The sequence below is a fragment of the Camarhynchus parvulus genome, chromosome 17, assembly GCF_901933205.1.
Source record: "Camarhynchus parvulus chromosome 17, STF_HiC, whole genome shotgun sequence".
Lineage (NCBI taxonomy): Eukaryota > Metazoa > Chordata > Aves > Passeriformes > Thraupidae > Camarhynchus > Camarhynchus parvulus.
Window position 1 is genome coordinate 5,532,767 of NC_044587.1, and position 20,425 is coordinate 5,553,191.

General features: G+C 43.9%; 1 protein-coding gene across 1 annotated transcript; it reads right to left on the reverse strand.

Moving 5' to 3' along the window:
* Positions 1 to 895: 895 nt before the first annotated feature.
* On the reverse strand, positions 896 to 18,611 carry PKN3 (protein kinase N3). The gene is made up of 22 exons (XM_030961638.1): positions 18,561 to 18,611; positions 14,992 to 15,274; positions 14,304 to 14,452; positions 13,390 to 13,519; positions 13,125 to 13,276; positions 12,550 to 12,745; positions 12,070 to 12,258; positions 11,728 to 11,837; positions 11,107 to 11,250; positions 10,068 to 10,143; positions 8,474 to 8,660; positions 7,664 to 7,775; positions 6,800 to 6,876; positions 5,961 to 6,027; positions 5,356 to 5,447; positions 4,822 to 4,998; positions 4,672 to 4,734; positions 4,054 to 4,130; positions 3,406 to 3,548; positions 3,060 to 3,167; positions 2,413 to 2,493; positions 896 to 1,742 (listed from the first exon to the last, which is right to left on the reverse strand). The coding sequence occupies exons 1-22, from the start codon at positions 18,582 to 18,584 to the stop codon at positions 1,530 to 1,532; spliced, it is 2,850 nt and encodes a 949-aa protein (XP_030817498.1). The 5' UTR covers positions 18,585 to 18,611; the 3' UTR covers positions 896 to 1,529.
* Between the last annotated feature and the right edge of the window lie 1,814 nt (positions 18,612 to 20,425).

Genomic DNA, 20,425 nt, shown 5'->3' on the forward strand with positions numbered 1-20,425 from the left:
TGACTTTTTCTATGAACCCAAGTTCTAGGCTTCACCTGTGCTAACAATCCACTGTGCTACCTCCCACTGCACAGTGGCCTTGAACTAAAGCCACAGAATACACCACAGAGGCCAACAGCAACTGCCACTCCAACAAGAGTGAGGAGAATGTGTATCCTGCTCTAAACAGGCCAGTGCACTGCCAGGGTGAGCGGGAGGTTGAAAGGATCTTTGTACGTGGGAATTTTCAGAAGCAGCTATAGTTGGCTCTGAAAATAGGAAATCTAGGCTGAGTGTGAAATATCCCTGGTTTGCACAAACAGAGCTCTTACCTCACTGAATCCTGAATCACTGGGACCTGCCTTGGCTTAACAATTTCCTAGATCCTTGTCTCCAGCTACAGCACAGTTGCCTTAGTCTCACTCCTGTCTCCATCTGGTGAAAACACTGAAAGAGCAACGATTGTGTCCTTGTTTGCATCAGATGCCTTATCTCTAAAAACCCTTCCCTTTTTGCCCAATGAGCTAACATTACGAATTTAAGACAAGAAAATGTATCTTATCAAGTATAATTACAAGATAGATTACGAGGCAATGAAATCACCTTTAACTCATTGATTTTCCAGTACTGACTGTCATTACTTAGCTGTCCCCAAAAATTATACAGGATGTACACACTGACAAAATCTGTGGAGACATAAACTGACTGCAGTCATTGGTATCTCTCAGTTGATGACACCATGCAACATGTACAGAAAACCTGAGTGAGAAGGAAGAAAGAAAGAAAATATTACTACTGGCATTTATGGAGAAAACAAAAGTCCTGCCTGTTGAGCATTTTGGTCAGCCCTGATCTGAAACATTCAGCTGACACAAAGGAGATGAAAAGCTGGATATTTATTATATAGAAAGGTATCTTTATTTTCAAAAAGGAAAAAAAACATGTGCAAAGCTGTGGAGTTTGATATCATTATAAACAATAGCTAAGAGTTGGCATCCTTAAATAGAAAGATTCATCTTCCTTCCAATAAATCACTTGGATCATTATCAAACATCATTGTCTTGGTAGTGTTAAAATCCATTCCTTGTCTGGCATACACATTTTTATGAGTGGGAAATGGCATACAATCATTACCAGGAGGGAATGCTGCATCTCTAGAAAATCAGTGAGAAGTGGCCACTCCCCTGCTATGCTACAACTTTAAAAATCACACTACTTACTTAGGCTTTTTGCAAAGAGCAACCTGGGTTGCAGAGATGATTTGATTTCAAGTCCAGCTTAAATTCCAAATTTCATCTACGTTCAATGACAGAAGATATACCCCATCAAATGTTAATTATTCCTTAAAGGTAATTGACATCCAGGATCCTTCCTACACATGAGGCTGGAAAACCCACAGCAGGTTAATTCAGCTTGCAGGGCGCCTCATCCTGGGGCCATCAGCACTACCTGTACTACGAATCCTGTTGGCTTTTCCACTGGCCCTGCAATGTCTTCTCTATGCTCTCTCAAGGTGGTAACAATCTCTTCATGTTTTTGTAGCCCAGGAATCACACATCTAAAAGATGTCTGGAAACAAAGTCAAAGTCCTTGAAGACAGTCTGCTCCTTCCGGGTTAGGACAGAAACCTCCTCAGGAGGAGTAAGGATTGGCTTTTGGGAAGTGAACTCTTCATCAAAGTTGCTGATGTCGGTTGGATCTCTTAGTGTGGGCACAAAGGGGGGCTTCAGCCTCCTGGCAAACAAGGCATTCCAATCAATTCCCTGTAAGAAAAGGAAGGCAGAGATGCCATGTAGTGTATTTCACAGCTACAACTCTATTTAAGAGGGACAAAATTACAGCTCAGCCGTGGCCAGGTGGATCTGTGGATCCCAACAATGTCTGGTGACATCCAAGTTCTTTTCTTGCTCCAGTGCAAAGCCAGACAAGGGTTATAAGGCGAAAAACTTTTGTACAGATGAGTAATAATGAGGAGGGGTGGCAACACCTTTGCCTGGAACAAACACATACCCCTGATACAAAGCAATTTAACCTCTATTTCTCTTAAGAGTCGTGTATCCTGCAAATGCAGGTGATCAAATATACTGACTGACAATCACTGTCATCACTAGATAACCTCTTTGATGCTACAGTTTAATTTTAAAAGGAATATTTGTTCATGTCTCTAAAGTTAAGTATATTTGTACATAGAAGCAGCACGATCAGAAATAAACTGACTCTGGAAGCATAAAGATCCCAGAAAACAGACTTGGGAGATGTCATTTCAAGCCAGACTTGAAACACATATTCCTGAATGGACCAATAAGGTGCAACAGAAACTATCACTAAGATCTCCCTGATAACAAAGGGAAATAAGCCTCGATACCAACAGAGAGCAAATCACTCTCTGCTCAAACACAAGAAACAAAGGAGAGGTTTAAACCAAGTTCCTACCTTAAAAAAGGGCTGAATTTTAATCTCTTCTGCATCTTTTTCCCCTGCTCCGAGTCTACGCTCTGGACATTTCCGAAGCAGCTGCAGAGATATCAGTTCAAAATTAAACAATGGGAACCAGAATGGACAGAAATAATGTTCCAGAGAGAAAAACAAAAGAAAGGAGGTGGACTGATCCCTCAGTGTTTCCTCATTCTCACTTTGCACCAAGGTCATCATCTGCCAAGAATAACTCAGACCTAGTTTCTTGTAAACAATTTGCCAACAGCAATAAGATACCTGCCATAAACTGCATGAAGCATCTCAGCTTAATTGTGCACCTGTGACTATGGGGTCACATTCAAAAACTGAATCCAGTCATCTCCACTGAATGGCTCTGACATTCTTGTCCTTGAATCAACACTTCTCTGCGCCAGACTTAGCAGGAACAGTAAGCAGCCTGCTTAGTCATCCTTACACAGAAGAACTGCATTTACGTAAAGAGAAGGGAGGGAAAATACATCCAAATTTTAAATATTTCCTTAGCCTATGTAGGCAGCTCCAGATTACACACACAAATGCTGTACAATCCTAATCAAGTCCCTCTGGATCCACGTACACAGTAAATGCAAATTCCTCAGGCTCCCAGAGACCCAGCAGCCCTTTACCTTACGGATTATGGAAAGTGCTTCAGTTGAAAGGAATCGTGGATACCGAACTTCATCATTGACAATGCTGTCAAAGACTTCCTCCTCATCATCTCCAGGGAAAGGTGACTGCAATTGGGACATTCTATTATTCAATCTACATAGCACCCATTCCTCGCTATTAAATAAGCATGAGACTAGCAGGGAGTTGTATGGATTAATTAATTACTGTTTGGCAAGCACTGTGAATGAGAAAAATGTAACTGAAGTACTAATAAATAGTTGGCTACATTTAGCAATGTTTTACCTGGGGTGGTCAGGTCCCCAAGCCTGGTTAGTGAGATCCCCTGAGGAAAGCTGGCCTTACCTCACCAACAAGCATCTCATAAATGAGCACACCCAGGCCCCACCAGTCCACTGCCCGCGTGTACGAGATGTCTGTCAGCACTTCTGGGGCCAGGAACTCAGGGGTGCCACAGAAGGTGTTTGTCCGGTCTCCAAAACCTATTCCTGTAGGAAAAGGACACTGGTAAAATCCAGCACAAGTTACTGAATGGATCTGATGCAGCCTCACCTCCTGAAAGCTGTAGTTTGTCACCTGATGTTGTTACATGGGCATGGGGAATTGCCAGTGAGAGTTGTGAAACCTGAGGCCCCCAACGACTCCAAATAACAAATATACAAACAATGTTTAAATAAAGAGCAAACCCAAGGAAACTTCCTGCATGTTCCATTGCTCATTTACTCATCTACATGTTTTATATGATCCTATATTCTGGCTCCTTTGAGCAAACAAGCACATTTTAAATGCTTTCATATGTTTCCTGAAGATTACACAACAAGGTATTCTTCCCAAATTCATCATGGCCAGACAGGTGAGGAGTTTTTTGTTGTTTGGCTTTTTTGATGTTAATTTTTTAAATGGGGATTAATACAAGTTACAAACAAACACCTACTAAAGCCCAGATCCTAAACTGATCCTGATGGCTCAATTTAAGCTTCTCCAGTTACTCACCTTCCTTACACAATCCAAAATCTGCTATCTTCACAAATCCTTCAGCATCTAAAAGGAGATTATCCAATTTCAGGTCCCTGCAAGCAAAGGAGATGAAAGAAAACAGTGGATGAAGACTGAGGATTGCCACCCAACACAGCTTTTTTGCAAGAAGCAGAAGGTAGGTGTTAATAAAGAGAATAAAATCTAGATTGAGTAAAGTCTACATTTTATTTAATCATGCATTATTTGGAAGATTCCCCTTAACTGATTGATATTTTTCCCTAAACGAAAGGCTCAAAAAGCAGCATGGAGCTGGGTGGGGATTATTCATCTGGAAAAGAGCTCCCACAACAACATGACAAATTACTTTTTCCAGTGAAAATAAAGCAGTGACTTACAGGTGCCCCCCAGAATGTATTGACATGTCACAGAGGATTAATCACCTGCAACATGCCAGATGAATAGCTTCTAGGTGACTTTCTCTACTGTGAGCACGATGAACATGCTGATAGTGACAGGGAAAATAAAGACAGGCAGAAAGATTAGAAACCCCAGCAAGAAAGTGAGCTCCAGACACAGCCACAGGTAAAATCAACCTTCAAGTTGCTGAACTGTCTTGAGTCTCTGCTGCATTACCTATAAACAATTTTCTTCTCATGCAAGAACTGGAGCCCCAAGACTACACAGGCTGTATAAAACCTAAAAGACAGAAATAGTTATCAGGCAATATATGAGATTCAAGTTAAAAATTTATAGTGCCTGGAGACAAGAGTAATTCTAACTCACTGTGCCATATGCTCTGGAAAGACATCTTCGTGTATGCGCATCATCAGATCCCCACCTGGAGTGTATTCCATCACAAAACAGGCATGGTGAGGGGTCTGGAAACAGGCAAACATGTTCACAAGGAATGGATGATCAGAAGAATTGACCACCTCAAATATTCGCTTCTCACAGTTCAAGCTGCCAGGATTCAAAGAATGAAAACGTCAGTGCTAAACAGACTCAGCAGAAAAGCCTGTTTTGAGAAAGAGGATGAAGAAGAAAATCTTTACATCTGAAGTTAGAGAAATAAAAAGTGAGGGGTAATATATTTATCTTATATACTTCCAAATCTTGAGTTTTAGAGTATTCTTCAGGTGTCATTCTTACAAAAGTTAGACACCATTCTAAGTTTCCTTATTTCTGGTTTTAGTTATCCAAGTCTTAAGGTCACATTTAACCTTAAGAGTACCACAGCCAATACCATACCTCTAACATTTGATTACAGTTGTGGTAATGTAGCCTCTGGCAATAGTACCATCTCTAAACAAAGCTCACCTATCAATTTCATCTCTCCTAATAATGTCTTTTTTCTTCAAGGCTTTGATGGCATACAGCTTCCCAGTTGCCTTGTATTGGGCCAGCAGTACCTGAAAGAAAACAGAAAAGCTAACTTTAACTCAAATTGATGCCAACTACTTCCATCCACTCTAAACAGTCATCCTCAAAACCAAACTCAAGGAACTCAAAAAACACAGCACTTCTGTTTTACAGCAGTCCAGAAGGATGTCAGTGTAAGTTATGTCCTTCTCCCAGCCAGCACAATCACAGCTGGCCCAGTGCTTTAGGAGCACCTCAGAGATCTCACAGAGGGAGCTATGCAAAATTTTGGGAATGAAGTGATCCTCATAAAAGAAATGGTAATGGTGTGCCTTGATTTAGCATTCTCAGGACAGCCTTCTCCAGGCTTTGAAGTCACAAGTCTTCAAGAATTTTGACTGTTAACAACAGTTACCAGCTGCTTATATGGCTGGGCTGGGTTTGTTGTTCCATATCTGCACTGCAACTGATCTCTCCTGTCCTGCAATGTTTCTATTCAGACCTCCAGGCAGAGCCCCATTGTCACAACCACTGCCCTCCTCCACAGTGGACTTCTCTACTACCTTCCCAAAGTGGCCACGGCCCAACATAGCAATGCAGTGAAAATCCTCCAGCTGAACCGTCCTTTTCCTGCAGAAAAACAGAGGAGAGACAGTACCCAAGAGAAGCATGAGCAGATATCAGAGTGTGTGTTTGTGTCAAGGAAAGAAGCTCTGTATAGCAAAAAGGAAAGCAAACAACTGTGCCAACCACCACTCACCTAATCCTGACAACTAAAGCTTGTGCTGCTGTTCTGGCACTTAAGAAAGAAGAAGGTAACCCTGATGTAAGGAAATTGTCTTTTTTCAACAATAGTAAATTGGTTTTTTACTTGCCTGGGTATATTTACTGCTGTGTATCCCTGTTTTAAACAAAATGTGTCTGTATAAGTGCCACAGACTATAATCAACTTCCTGTTTTATGCCTCCCATCATAATAAGAGACAATGTACTGCAAATCAATAGAAATAGATGAGTGTGAGGGATGCCAAAAGTAGTTCTGGAATGTATTACTTAGCACACAGACACATCTAAATATACTACACCACAGCACTTCAAACACAAGGAAGCCCTTGAAGACAGCTAAATGACTTTACCTTGTACTAATCACCTCTTACACTGCAGTGCACAGTGTACCAACAGACTCAGTATTTGGCTTAATGAACAGATAAGACACAGCAGACATTTAGACAAGTGAAGCTCAGAGCAGATTTTTCACTGTATTGTCCACACTCAGCATTAAGAATTTGTTGCTGAGAAACCAAAGCACATATTGAGCAGAATTTTAGACTTCATGCTCAAAAATTTGAGCCCAGTGACTCTTTAATCTGTGACCTGAGACAGCCCATGCTATCCACCGTTACCTTGGAGACGCTGGGATTGGAAATCCTGTAACAGGAGAGCTGCAAGTCTTCTCCTCAACATGTAGCCTCTTCAGGCACTAGGAAGAGAAATAAAACCACAGTGGGTCATTCTCTGAAATCAACAAGACTAACTTGAACACCCATATGCAACTTTTCTCCTGGATCCAGCATGACCACAGATATGTTCTTGCAGATGGTCATTGCCTCTGCTTGGATGTAAGTAGCATAAAAACAGATTATCTATGAGCACACAAAACTATCCCCATGTACAATAATTTTTATAGGGTCAAATCTTTTAAAATAAACACTTCTAAAAGTCTAGGATAGAACATTTACTTCCTAGATGTCAAGAGTCATAATGATCAAAGAATGCAGTTTCCTCTATCACAAAAGCCAAATGAGAAAGGGTACAAACAGGTGGCAGAACAGGTCATTTTACTGCTCAAAGAAATTTCCTGCTCATTCCTGTCAGAAAAGTAGAGCTGCTCTTGGTTTTGCCCAGTTTCTTTAATGACAAAGAACCTCATTTGCTTCTGAAAGCCTGCTGACCCTCCTTCCCTGCTTTCTCTGTGCAGTCTGTTCTGTACTTGCCCTGAACTCCCAATGCTGACCTACCTCCCATTTTGCTTCTCCAAGAAAAGCAAGTTATCATTTTTTTAAAAGAGGGGGGAAAAAACCTGTGCAACTCTTTTTGAAGACTCCATGCCAAAATGGTTCCCTGGATTCTGAATTCCTGGAGATCAGCCAGCTAATGAGGCACCTGCCTAAAGTATAGCAAATTTCTTCAGTAATAAATTAGAAGAACAGGGTTTGAAAGAACACCAAGCAACAAAAACAACATTCCCAATTAGCCCAGATGGTTACCGGAGAATCTGCAGGGGATGGAGCTGATTCCTTGGAGTTGGCCATCAGAAAAAAACGTGGAGGCTTGGGTGGTGCTTCATCAGCAAGTGCAAGCTTAGCCACAGGGAAATCACTGCGTTGTGAGACAGAATTGAAGGAGATTTTGCCTTAGGGCAGAGCATTGTACAGAGACACCTTTGCATCACCTCTGCTGTGTTAGTTCAGTCCAAATCACCGCACAACAGGACTCCCTGGCTCATACTGTTAGTCTGTGAAGTACCAACAAGACATATTCTCTCCTAAATTAATTAAAAGTTGGTTAGACTCACACTCCAACACTGGCTCTCTGATGCTATAAAATTAATGAAACACAGGTACGTACAAATAAGTCAAGAATTTAAAGAAATCTTGATTTTAATAGCAACACAGTAACTGAGTAATTTTTTTTTCTTTCCTAGGTCCTGTGCATCAGTGGGAATAATCTCTTTAGAGAATAACTGATTCAATTTAAAAAAAATATTTTGGGGGGAAATTTTCTTCTATAGCGCATTCAAAATCTCAGCTATGTCCCTTCTGAGTGCTACATTACTCAGGAAAGCAGAGTGCATTTTTTATCACAGCAATCACATGGTGACCTTGCATAGCTCAGTTACTGTACTGGTGAAGCCATTTAATTAATGGAATTTTCTTTCCTTTAGAGCACAGAAACTATACATCTTTTTTTTTAGACAGATAAATTTTTCTCATCAGTGTCTTCCTCCACCTCAGTAAGGTGCAACAGAATTTTCAGATATACCCTACACCCATTCCAACACTCAGGACATCACTTACCTACTCAATTTGGACATGGAATCCCCATGACTTTGTGGGGAAACTGGAGGAAAGTCTGTGTGATTGGGATCATGAAGTGGGGGACTCAGCGTGCTGATGGAACTACAGGGAGGGAGGAAACTCATCATCAGGCGACCCCAAGCTGCAACATTCATGTTCATTTGAGGAGCTCGGAGAAATTCCTTCCCTGGAGGGGTCAGAGTCAAATATCAGTAAGATTACAACACATAAATTACAGTCTCACATACTGTTAAACGCTAGTTTTCTACTAAACACCTGGGGGTTACCCCAAAAGGGCAGCTCACCCTTGGGAGAATGGGCTTTTCTTCAGGGAATAAAATTAATGATGATGATGAAACAGATCTGCTATTTCAGCTAAGTTAAGCTCCATATAATATCATAACAATCTTCTGGTTGAAACTGAATTGAACATTAAAAATTGATTTTACTTCAAGTCAGGTTTTCTTCTCTTTCAACACTACATTTTAATTATGCAGCCTGCTAACACATTCTGAAAATGTGTTAAAAAGAGTAAATATTTGGGATATTTTCATTATTTTTACTACTTCCTGAAGAGTGTAAATATAAAATCTCATTTATCCCCACTGCTACAAAAGCTCAGTATGTAAAGTTTTACCTTATTCAGCTTCACAAGAAAGAATTTGCAGAGAAATAAGAAAGTATGCAAGCTATTCCATTCCATAAATCTCATAAATCTGAGATGCCAGCTCTAGAGACTTGATAGTCAGTAGCCTGTTCATGCTACAGTGTTCTGTCATTCAGAGTTTTCCAGAAAACCTTCCAATATCTGTTCATCAGTAACAGCATGCCTGGTTAAATTAGTACAGTTTGAGTCCTGGATCTTCTCATAGAATCATGGGATGGTTTGGGTTGGAAGGGACCTCAATGACCACATAATCCAAACCCCACGCCATGGCAGGGACACCTTTCACTATCCCAGGTTGTTCCAAGCCCCATCCAGCCTGGCCTTGGGCATTTCCAGGGATGGCACAGGCACAGTTTCTCTGGGCAACCTGTGCCTCACCACCCTCACAAGGAACAATTTCTTCCCAATATCCCATCTAATCCTGCCCTGTCAGTGGGAAGCCATTCTTCCTTTGTCCTGTCACTCCAGACCCTTGTCCAAAGTCCCTCTCCAGCTTTTTTGGAGCCTCTTTAAGGCACTGGGAGGGGCTCCAAGGTCTCCTGAGAGCCTTCCTGAGCTGAGCAGCCCCAATTCTCTCAGCCTGTGTCCAGAGCAGAGGGGCTTCAGCCCTCTGAGCATCTTGGTGGCCCTCCTTGCTGCAAGAAGTCCACATCCTTCTTATGCTGGAGGTCCCAGAGCTAAGTAGTCTGTAAATAACTAGCAATTAAATCATCCTAGCAATGTTAATTGTGAGTAGCAGCACCACAACAATATTACATTACAGATGGAGCTGCAGCAAGACTGCCTGCATTTCATGTGACTGAACAAACTTTCACATACACAGTAATTAGAAAGAGTTAAAACATCTCTCAGATTGAGTAGGACAGCAGAACCTGCTTGTGCAAACCTCTGCTCTCATCCTGGACAGTCACTTCTCCAGCACCTCACCTTTCTGTTTGGGGAAAATGCGCTTCTGTCGCTGCAGTTTTGGCTTCCTCTCAATGACAGGATTACAGAACATCACCTGTCAGAGAAGCAAAAGAGATTTGTCAGGATTCTCCATTTAAATTGTAAACCCAGATTTTCACACATGCCTTTTTTCTCATCCAAATCTCAATTTCTATCTGTTTGGTAAGTTTCGAGTCAATCCCAGACTCCAAATTTGGTTATTCCAGATTCACCCTCTAATCAGCTGCTACTTCAGTTGTGGGTTTAGAGACTGCAATTATCTGTTACCTGAAATTGAGAAAATCCCCAGAATTAAGACCAATTTGTATTTCCCAAAAACTTTATCTAATTTATGAAGCCATGCATAAAGAACACGCCCATTTGTAGGGTAACAAACACAGTAGTTCACAGCACAGAAGTAAAAACAAAAAAAAACCAAAACCAAATGCCACAAACCAACCACAAAAAACAAGAAGGCAGGGAGAGAAGGCAAATTTTGGTACATGAGGTTTAGATCTTACTTTGGAATGATAACTACAGGAACTTTCATCAGAACACAAAGGAGAAAATACTGCGGCTTTTAATGGATTATCGAGATTATCTCTACATTGATGGTACTTCAAACTATTATTAGGCTCAGAAAGATGATAAAATAAGCATAGCCAGAGGGAGTTTGGATCTCTGATTCTACAGTCTCTGTGATTCAATCCTGACCATTAAGCCATATGTTTAATTAAAGTGCCACCAATGACTCATAATGAAAGCAAATAAAAACGAACGGATTTCACAGCACACACACACAGAGTTACAGTGGAGCAGCTGAAGAGTCACTCCAGGCTATGGATGTGCACATCTATTCTATCCTGTTGTTCCTTATTCTTATACAGGCTATTGATGCAAGAGGGTTTCAGATATCACTCTGCCCTTCTAGATTATTGCTCCTTCCATTCCTTGTACTCTGGGTTGAACAACTGCTTTCAGGGCAGACACCCTAAAGAGACAGAATTCTCTGAGAAAGAAACAAAGCTTACATTTATACCTCTGCAAAAAGCATTCCTTGGGGCTCCAGCGAGAGGCACATCCCATGACGTTCATTATCAAGAAAATCATCCAAACGTAAAAACTTCACTGCACAGAGTTCTCTCCAATCTCTCCAGTAAATTGCAATTTCTAGCTCACGAGACTGGTGGGATGGGTGAATGGTGAGGGAGAAAACAAAGGCAGAGTAATTACATATTGCTCCATGCTCTAGAAATGGCATGTGTGTTTGTGAAAAAATAATAAATAAAATAAAATCAGTAAACTAAAGAGTATGCATAAAATACTTCTTTAGTGCTTCTGTTCCCTGCTTTTGATGGTTTTAGATATTCTTAGCTACAGACCCTCTTGGAGTCCCCATTTAGAAATCCCTAAGAGCCACTTTACTGATAAGATGAAATAAAACTGCTCAGATAAGGAGAGAAGGACAGCAGATGCTCTTCAAGCTGAATCTCTGGCAGTGATGCTCTGCCTCCAGGGGAAGGCCAAGCTAACTGGCAAATCAAAGGACATGGGGACAGCAGCAATACGGGGTTGAGCTAAGTGGAATGACAGCTAAACAAGCAAATCAGGTAAGGTTAAATGGAAAAATAAACACCACATGAATCTGAGGCAGACTTACCCGGTCCAGCTCAATGGCAAAGCTCTGGTCCCATGCCTGGTTATTAACTGGTCCCCAGTTTGTTTGGCCAACCACTTTATTGTCCACTTTGAGCACAGCAAGGACCTCATCTGGACAAAGGAGGAAACATGGATTATAATGTTTAACTTCTCATGCTGAAGGTGGACATCCCAACCAATTTCCAGGAGAGTCCTAGGAGGACCAGGCATAATGCAATTCATTCTCTCTCTTAGTTTTGCAGAAATTGGGTTTCTTATAACAACACTTGTACCAGGCTGAGCCGGTGAGAAGCCCCTTGCTCTGATATGCCACCAGCAGGTCCACAGGGAACCCTGTACTCACTACTTGGCTCTTCATTCCGGTATTTTCCTGCAACACCACGGCCATGGATGCCCAGGCCAACTCGTGTCCGGGAAAGGGACCTCAAATCACTTGGGCTGCCACAGATGGGAGAAGAACTTGTCATTCGGGAACGTCCTGGAACATTTTCCAATAGATCCTGACACCCCATCAGTCTCACTTCCAGTGTTCCTGAGGAATTTTAGGAGAATAAGGAATATTATTATGTAAAAGATAAAGTGATTCCAGTCAGCCTGACCTCAAAGAGGTCCCAGAATTTCTCAGATTCATGATTTCTTGGTTAATAGCTTAAATTGACTCCAGATTATTAGACTGCAAATCTGTATGCTCAGAAAGCTCTGCCTGACCTTGAAGACACAAGTCCAGCTGCTAGAAAATCCAATGTCCATATGACAACGAGAAAAAATAGAATTCATTTTTCTCTCTGTCCTCCTCACAACATGTGATGCAGGATCCCTTTACCTGTAAGGGCTGTAGGTTTGATGACTGAAGTGGGTTGCATGCTGCCATGCCGGGCTCCCAGGGAGGAAGTGTTTACCAGTTCCTGTTTGATGAGTGCTCTTTTTGGGTGATCAGGAGAAAGCTCACTGAGCTGACGTTCCAGGGAGAAGCGCAGCAGATCAATCTTCTGAGAGGACTCTTGCAAACGACCCTGAGCCTACCAGTGTGAAGGAAAACAGAAAGCAGGCAAAAATTTTCCATGTAGAGCCATGTAGACCAGGTATGATTAACTGGAGTAAGCTTAAGAAAAACCCAACAAGACAACATCTTGCTAATACAGGATACAGATAAATTAAAGATAAAATATTTTCCCATAGAGCTTGAACTCCCACCAGTGTCACTTCTGATGTTCCTGAGAAATTTCACCAAAGCAAGGAATGCTATCCCTAGAAGGGGAAGTGATTCTAGTCTGTCTCCACAGAGAGACAGGAAATTCCTAAATTAGTAACTTGATTAACCCTGCTTGTTCATGCTAAATCACTAATGTGGAGGCATGAAACCACCCTCTCAAGAAGGCCTGAGCAATGTCTGCTTACCTCAGCCAAAAACTTGCGATCCTGTACCCGACTCCCCCCCAGGATCTTCAGCACATTTTTTGCTCCCTCCGCTACAGCAGCTTCAATGCGCAGGTGATGCCTCAGCTCCTCAATCCGCAGCTCCAAAGCACTGATGGTGCTCCCCATCCTCACTGGCCATTCGGGAGGTAAAACATGGCAAGGGTGAAAATCAGCCAAGTACTGTGGATCTTAGAGCTCTGTCTGCTTCTGTTGTGGGCTGTATCAGTTACTTAAAGCATGTTACCTGCTGGATCCACTGTATCTTCCATCCCTCCTGCTGACTGAGATACTTTCACAATGTGCATGCGGATTATTTCAATCTTTGTCTTGCTGTCCTGAAGCATCTGCTGAGCTGTAGCCAACAGCTTCCTCTCCTGCCAAAAGGAATCAGATGCAGAGAGAGAACCATGATCACTAAAAATGGGTGACGATGGTGTGCTCGCATATGAGGGTGAGGTGGTACTTGCACGAAGGGTCATAACTGATTCTGACATGGAATACACAAGTGGTTATGTAAAGGAGGCACCACTGAGGATCAAGGACTCTGAGATCACGATCTCCATTTGCAGAGGGAAAGGACAGGTCAAGGATGTGCCCAGTTAATACCAAATCCTGCAGTCACTGAGACTCCTTGTTCCCTGGTTAACTGCACTTACAGTGTTCTGTAAGCAGAGCAGAGGTTTTGAACACATAAAAATATCACAGCCCTCTTACACTGCTGGTCTTATTGAATTAAGCTTCATAATAAGCTTGGATTTGAAATGTTTTAAATTATCTTTTGACTTTTAAATACGATTATGCCAAACTCAAAAAATGAGATGAATACGAATCCACTAAACCTCTGAAAATTTTTCTCACATAAAGAGAGAGCACATGCTGTGCTTACTGATATCAAAACATCACATCAACTAACTCAGTTACAACACCAATGCTTTCTTAGCTTTCTTTCCTCATCAGAGACTTAATGTACCTCTTACACCACCCTTATGTGCTGTCATTATGCTAAGACTCAAAGTACAGAGATAGGATTCAGGCAAGCAATCTCTGCAAATTAATTTCTCTCCCAAATCAATTATCAGAGAGATTTGTGTATAGACTTAAAATACAAATTTTGATCCAGTAATCCATGCTCCCAAATGGCTCTTTATTCCTGCTTACCTTGGATGCTGAATACATTTGGATCATGTTCTCAGCTCCTTGTTTCACTTTCATTTCAACATGCAGCTGCTTTTTCAAAGCTTCAACCTTCCTTGCCATGGGGTCTGGGTTTCTTTCCCAGAGACAGGGATCTGGAGACACAGATCCATCTGCACAAACAACACAATCAATACCATTAGTCATCTTGCCTCATTTCATTTCACCGAGTTACAGATGGGTGACTCTGCAAGGGAAAGTTAGCCTATAAAATAAAGTACAAAAAGGTCTTGTCTACAAAACTGATTGGGAAACACTTTCAAATGAAACTCAAGCTCATATCTGTAAATATTTCTTAATTTATCAATGAACCTGTCATAACAAGCACTCTTCCAATTTTATACTCATTATCCTACAAAATACTTGGATGTTGAACTGCCCAGAAATTCTATTCAAATCTTTTCAATTCCACCTACAACCTATTCCTGAATATTGCCCATGCCCACCACTCTCAGCTGGTGTTCTCCCTATACCCCCTTTCACCTTTACAGCACCGTTCTGAACTTTTTATACCACAGATAATTTCATCAGATAAATACCAAGACGGTCCCAATACTGATGAGCCCTCAATAGAAGACTATATCAATTCAATATCTCTAGAGATTGAAGCACTCTAAGAGAATGTTCCAGTCAATCATGACCCAAGAACTACCTGTCGTACTCCTCTCTTTGTCTGGTATCAAAATCCTTGCATTGAGCTCCTGAAGCTCCCAGTGCAGCTGCTCCAGTTTTCTGTTGGAAGATTTCAGCACGTGCTCGATGTGGACAAGGTTCTTTCTGTCTGTTGTCGCTTTGCGCAGGTTTTCTGCTCCCTCTTTAATCTTCAGTTCCTTCTGTATGGCCCGGCGGAGCAGCTCCTTCTCACCTTCCAGTTTCTGCTGGAAGCTTGGATCCATTAAGTTCACATCATTGCCCAGCTGCAAGAGAGAGCTGCCCTGCAGTCCAAGAGCATTGAGCAAGAGGATTTCAGAGAGAACACCATCCAACCATTTTTATGACACTGCAATACTCACATTAGATTCCACTCCTTCATTTCTTTCAGAAATTCTCAAGTCAATCTTTTCACCAATTTTTCAAGAAGACAAACCTACATTTCAATTGCGGAGGACAGAACACAGCTTTGATCTTAACATGCCTTAATTTGATTTTAAACCATAATGGAGAAAAACCTTCATTTTATTCATCCCCTTGCTATTTAATGTCTACACACATCTTTGTTCTTCAAGAATCAAAGTTCAGCCAATATTTGCTCTTGTTCCGATCAACATTACCTTTTACCAGTTTGATGTTTTAGATACAGATTTTTATCTGATTATGCCGTGATGCTGACTGCTCAAAGACACATCTCAGCTAATCTGTTAGAGCTCTTAGGAATGCTACCAGCATGTGTTAGCCCTCAGCTGTTGTCCCTGAAGAAGAAAAACGCAAGCTCTACAGCTGTTTCTACAAATGAACAAGCAAAAGAGTAAGTTTGACTGTGTGCTGTGTCTGAAAAGGTGAGCAGACTAATGTCTCAATCTCTATTCTCTAAAGGCCACATTAAACACTGATTATTTTGAGTAGCATTAGTGGCATTCACTCTTGTCCTGGGCTTTGTTTTACATCATTTCAAATGCCACTTGTTCCAGTGAGATATGGTTCAGCAACATCTCTGAACAGAGCTGCTCTGTCACAGACTCTGGACATACCCAGTTTGGGCAGTGCAGAGGTTTATCTCACTGCCCAAATAAACACTGGATCCAGACAGGAGCTGCAAAGCATCCCTAAGGGTGTTACCCAACACCACAACACATCCAAGCAAGAGCTTGTGCTTCTCTCTTCAACAGGAAGAGCAGCTTTAAGGCATCCAAAGCAATTAATGCATTCATAACCTCCCATTAATGACTCACACCTATGGCTTAAATGCAAAAGAAGTGGTCAAGTACTGCTACAGTAACTGGCTTAACATCATAGAGCACATCAGTGCCTAAAGACAGGGCTCAGGAATCCCGACTTGTTTTCACACTCTGTCACTGGTTGACCACATTTCCAACAACAAACCACGCTGGCTTTGTGTTACTCGTGTACATTAATACACTTTCAGAGTGTGCTGTGCATCCAGAGCCTCCTCCAGAAACAATTACTTAATCAAAGACTCAACCAAACATTGCTCCAATTTCAGTCCAATAGCACAAAGAAAAAAGAGAAAAAAATCCATTTGAAAAGTTGGCCTAAATCCAAGCTTTGGCTGCAATGGCCAAAATAGGAGTTGTTCAGATTGGTAGCAAAACAAAAAGGTTCAGACCAACATCCTGATTTCAGGAAGTTCTCGCCCAATTAGTAAAGCCAGGAACTAAGCCAGAGCTTTGAAAGACATCCAAAGTTTTGTGAGGAAGAATTTGAATCATGGAGTTCCTGAGTCACAGGCAACCTTTACCAGCCCTAAGTTGGAAAATCAAAAAGCTCTTTATCCAGTCTGTAGCAAGTTATTAAAAGGAGTTTGATGGTTACAATTTTTATTTAAATAACTAATAAAAGCACATAGATTCATCTTCTATCCAAATTATGCAAATGGGTGTAAGAATTTCCCCCCTTGGATCCACTCAGAGGAAAGGAATGAGCAGTGGTACTACAGTAATACCGATAAAAGGTGCTGAATATGAAGCTCTGGGTATTGATTCAGAGAACAGGTACAGTCTCAGCAGTTCTCTGGTCAATTTTCCTCTACATCAGTCTCTGACAAAAACTAATCTGAATATCAGTTAATGCATCAGGCTAAATTTCTATATTTAGAATGTAACGTGTTTCACTTCCCCATCTTCCCCTCTGTGGATCAGAGGGTGCCACAACATGAACATTGTTTGCACCAGGAAGATAAAACACTCCACTTTTGAGAAGCACAGGAAAGACAAATTTGCATTTGGGTTGAGCCATTTTGCCTTCTGGCTCAGGAATTTCGGTGGGGTGTCCTGACACTGCCACAGCCTGTGCTGCAGCTGTTGTTGGGTTCTCTAGAAAGGTCAGTCTCCAACACAGTCCTGAAACACATTTACAGCTTGCAGAGAAATACCCAAAGTAGCTGAAATTGGCTTGCTTTTGGCACTTGTAGTGGGGATGCTGGACCTCACCCAGAATTTCTGCCAGGCTCATGTCATACCCAAGTGTCCAGACTGCTTTCTAACTAGCAAAAATTTCAGCAGTATGAGTTACACTTAATCCTTTGGATTGCAGCCAGGAAGATCCCATCCCATCAATTATGCCCAGCTTGGAAATGAGTTTCACCTGCACAAAGCCCAGAGCAGTCCTGGCCTTTACACTTTCACCACTAACACAGAAATTGATTTATAACTTGATTTAATAAGCCAGTGGTGAGGCTGCCATCCTCCCTGCAGCCCAAACATTCCCAGGACATCTTAAATCCCATCTTTCACAGCAAGTTCATACCGTAGGGATGAGACGCACGTTAGGGAGCCTCATACCAGCTACATTCATGTCTTACAAGATGAAGTCACGGCTAATTTAGGAAAAAGACACTTGTGGTCCTGCCTGGAGCATTCCCAACTCCAAGGCTGAGGGTTGGAAGGAGCGAGCCCAGGAAGCATCGGGATGGGAAGAACCCGGGCGGCAGCCAGCGCTCTTTGTGTCGGTCACTCTGTCCCTTCTTTCCCAGACTAGGCTTGAAATTTCGTCTCAAGGGAAGAGGGCAGAACATCTTCCCCACTCCGGGGAGCCTGTTCCAGACACGAATGTTTTCCCAGCACGGAGCCTGGCTGCCCTCCCGGCCCCGCGCCAGCCGCCTCGCCCCCCAACCCCTCCTCGACGCCGAGAGATTCCCTCAGCAGGCACCAACTTGGCCCGAACCCCATTTCCCTGAGGCGAAGAGGGACATTTTTAGGGGATCCCACCAGCTTCCCACACCCTCTCCCACCTCCTTGGGGCGCGGCCATGCGAGCGGAGGGGGAGCGGCGCGAAGCCCCTCAGCACAGCCGCCTCTGCGGGGGCTCCCGGCGGGGCGGGACACGGGATTTTCCCGGCGGGGGATGGATGGAGGGACCCCCAAAGGACACAGGGACGCCCAGAGGGCGCAGGGCCGCAGTGCTTTGCCGGCGGGGACATGGATGGAGGGACCTCCAAAGTGTTCAGGGATCCCCAAAGTGTCCAGGGATCCCCAAAAGGCGCGGGAACCGCCTTCCCCCCAGGCGCTGCTCGGCCCGCTGCCACCCCCGAGCCCTCAGCGCTCACCTGCGGGGTCGCCATTGCCGCCATTGCTCCGCCCGGACCGGCACTTTTCAAACTCGGCGGTCCCGGGGCCGCCGCCAGCGCCCTCTCGCGGGGGCGGCCCGGGGGAGCTGCCGGCGGGCGGCCCTCGGGAGCGGGAGCGGGACGAGGAGCGGGAGCCGCCCTTCCCCACACGGCCCCGGGGCAGCCGCCGCTCCGGGCCCCGGCTGAGGAGGCGCCGCCGCCTCCGCCCGCCCCGGGGGGAAACGCGAGGTCGGGGTCCGGTGAGGCGGCGGGAAGGAGCGGGGACGCCGAGGACGCGGAGGTACCGGACCTTGCCCGCCGGGGAAGGAGAGGCTGAGAGAGGCTGGAGGGGTCAGTGCCCGCGGTGGCACAGAGCTGCGGGTCCGTGCCGAAGGGAGGGGACGGCAGGCACGGTGGCGGATCCCTGCTCCGTCCCTCTGGAAGCCCGGAGCAGAAAGCCCCGCGGTGGCCCCAGCCGGGCCCTTTGTGCCGGGGCCATCGGGTGGTTCCCAGTTTCAGTTCTCCACAAGGGCTCGTGACCGGCGCTCGCTCGAAGGGGAAGCGGCGAAGTGCAACTCTGCTTGCGACGGCATCCCTGCATCCCATCCCTGGGACGGGGCGATGCTGGGCTTTGGGGAAGTTTTCCCCTGCAGAACTTCACACGCAGTTTCTGCTGAATATTTGAGTGAAAAAACGTCCCACATGCATTGGCGAGGCTGGCAGCAATCCCCTGGCTACCGTAGTGAAAAAACACCGTGCTGCAGTAGTGCCACAGCATCACACAGAATAGACTGTGTGTCACAAGTCCAGTGCTTTAAAAAAAATAAAAATATACTTGTTGTTTTCAGGTGTTTAAAGACGCTTCTCAGCAATATTACATAATGTGTCTATCCTGCTAATATGCTTTTCAATCATGGAGCAGTGCACAGCTGAATCAGAAGGCATTTGGAGGTGATAGTATTCCCACATACAAATTTAGAAATATACTAATAAACAGAAGTATGTTCCTTTTACTTAATTAGAAAAGTTTTTCTAGCCTAAACATTTTGTGATTTGCAACTGAGTAATTAATAAAAGGAACTCATCATAAAATTAAAAATTTGAACCTAGCTGAACTGACTTGAATTAATAAAGCCTTAAACTAATACAAAGCCTTTGAATATGCTCCTGTTGTTAATAAAGCAAGTGCATTTGATTAATATAAACCCTTCAGAAACCTGATGCTATTTAGAACATGGTCCAGGCTCTGTTTAGTGTTTAAGCAATTATTTTAATTTGACAGTTCATTCAGTGGAAATACTGGAAAGGGGAAAATCAAACTAGCAAGTGTAGACTGGGTTCCAGAGGAGCAGGGATGTTTCCACACCTCCAGCAGATTGGATCAAGGCTGTGTTTGGCTGTCTCTGGGGACGTGCTTGGGGGGCTCTGGCCTGGGGTCCTTTGCCCACCAGGCAGTCAGGGTTCCTACAGTGGCTTCCTCCTCTTTCCTTCAGCTCTCAGACCCTCCAGGGGAGGCAGAGGAAGGGCAGGGAGCAGTTCAGGGATGTTGGGGAGCTGGAGTTCCCCAGCGTGGAGGGAAAGGGCTGGCTCTCACCTCTCGGGTGACCCCAAGGCAGCGTCCCTGGCTACCCAGTATCCCAACCCCTTCCCCGGGCATGGCTCAGCTGTGTCCCGCAGTTCCTGCCGAGAGAGGGGGCCGGTACGTGGGACCAGCAGTTCCTGCCCATTCGGCAGCCCCCTGTCCCGCGGGAAGGTGAATGTCACTACTGGGAGCACGAAGTGCCCGTCCAGCCCCGGAGGATGATCCCGGTGAAGGTCCTGCCCAGGAGCCGGCAAGGGGCGGTGGCACCGGCCCGGGAGCTGCG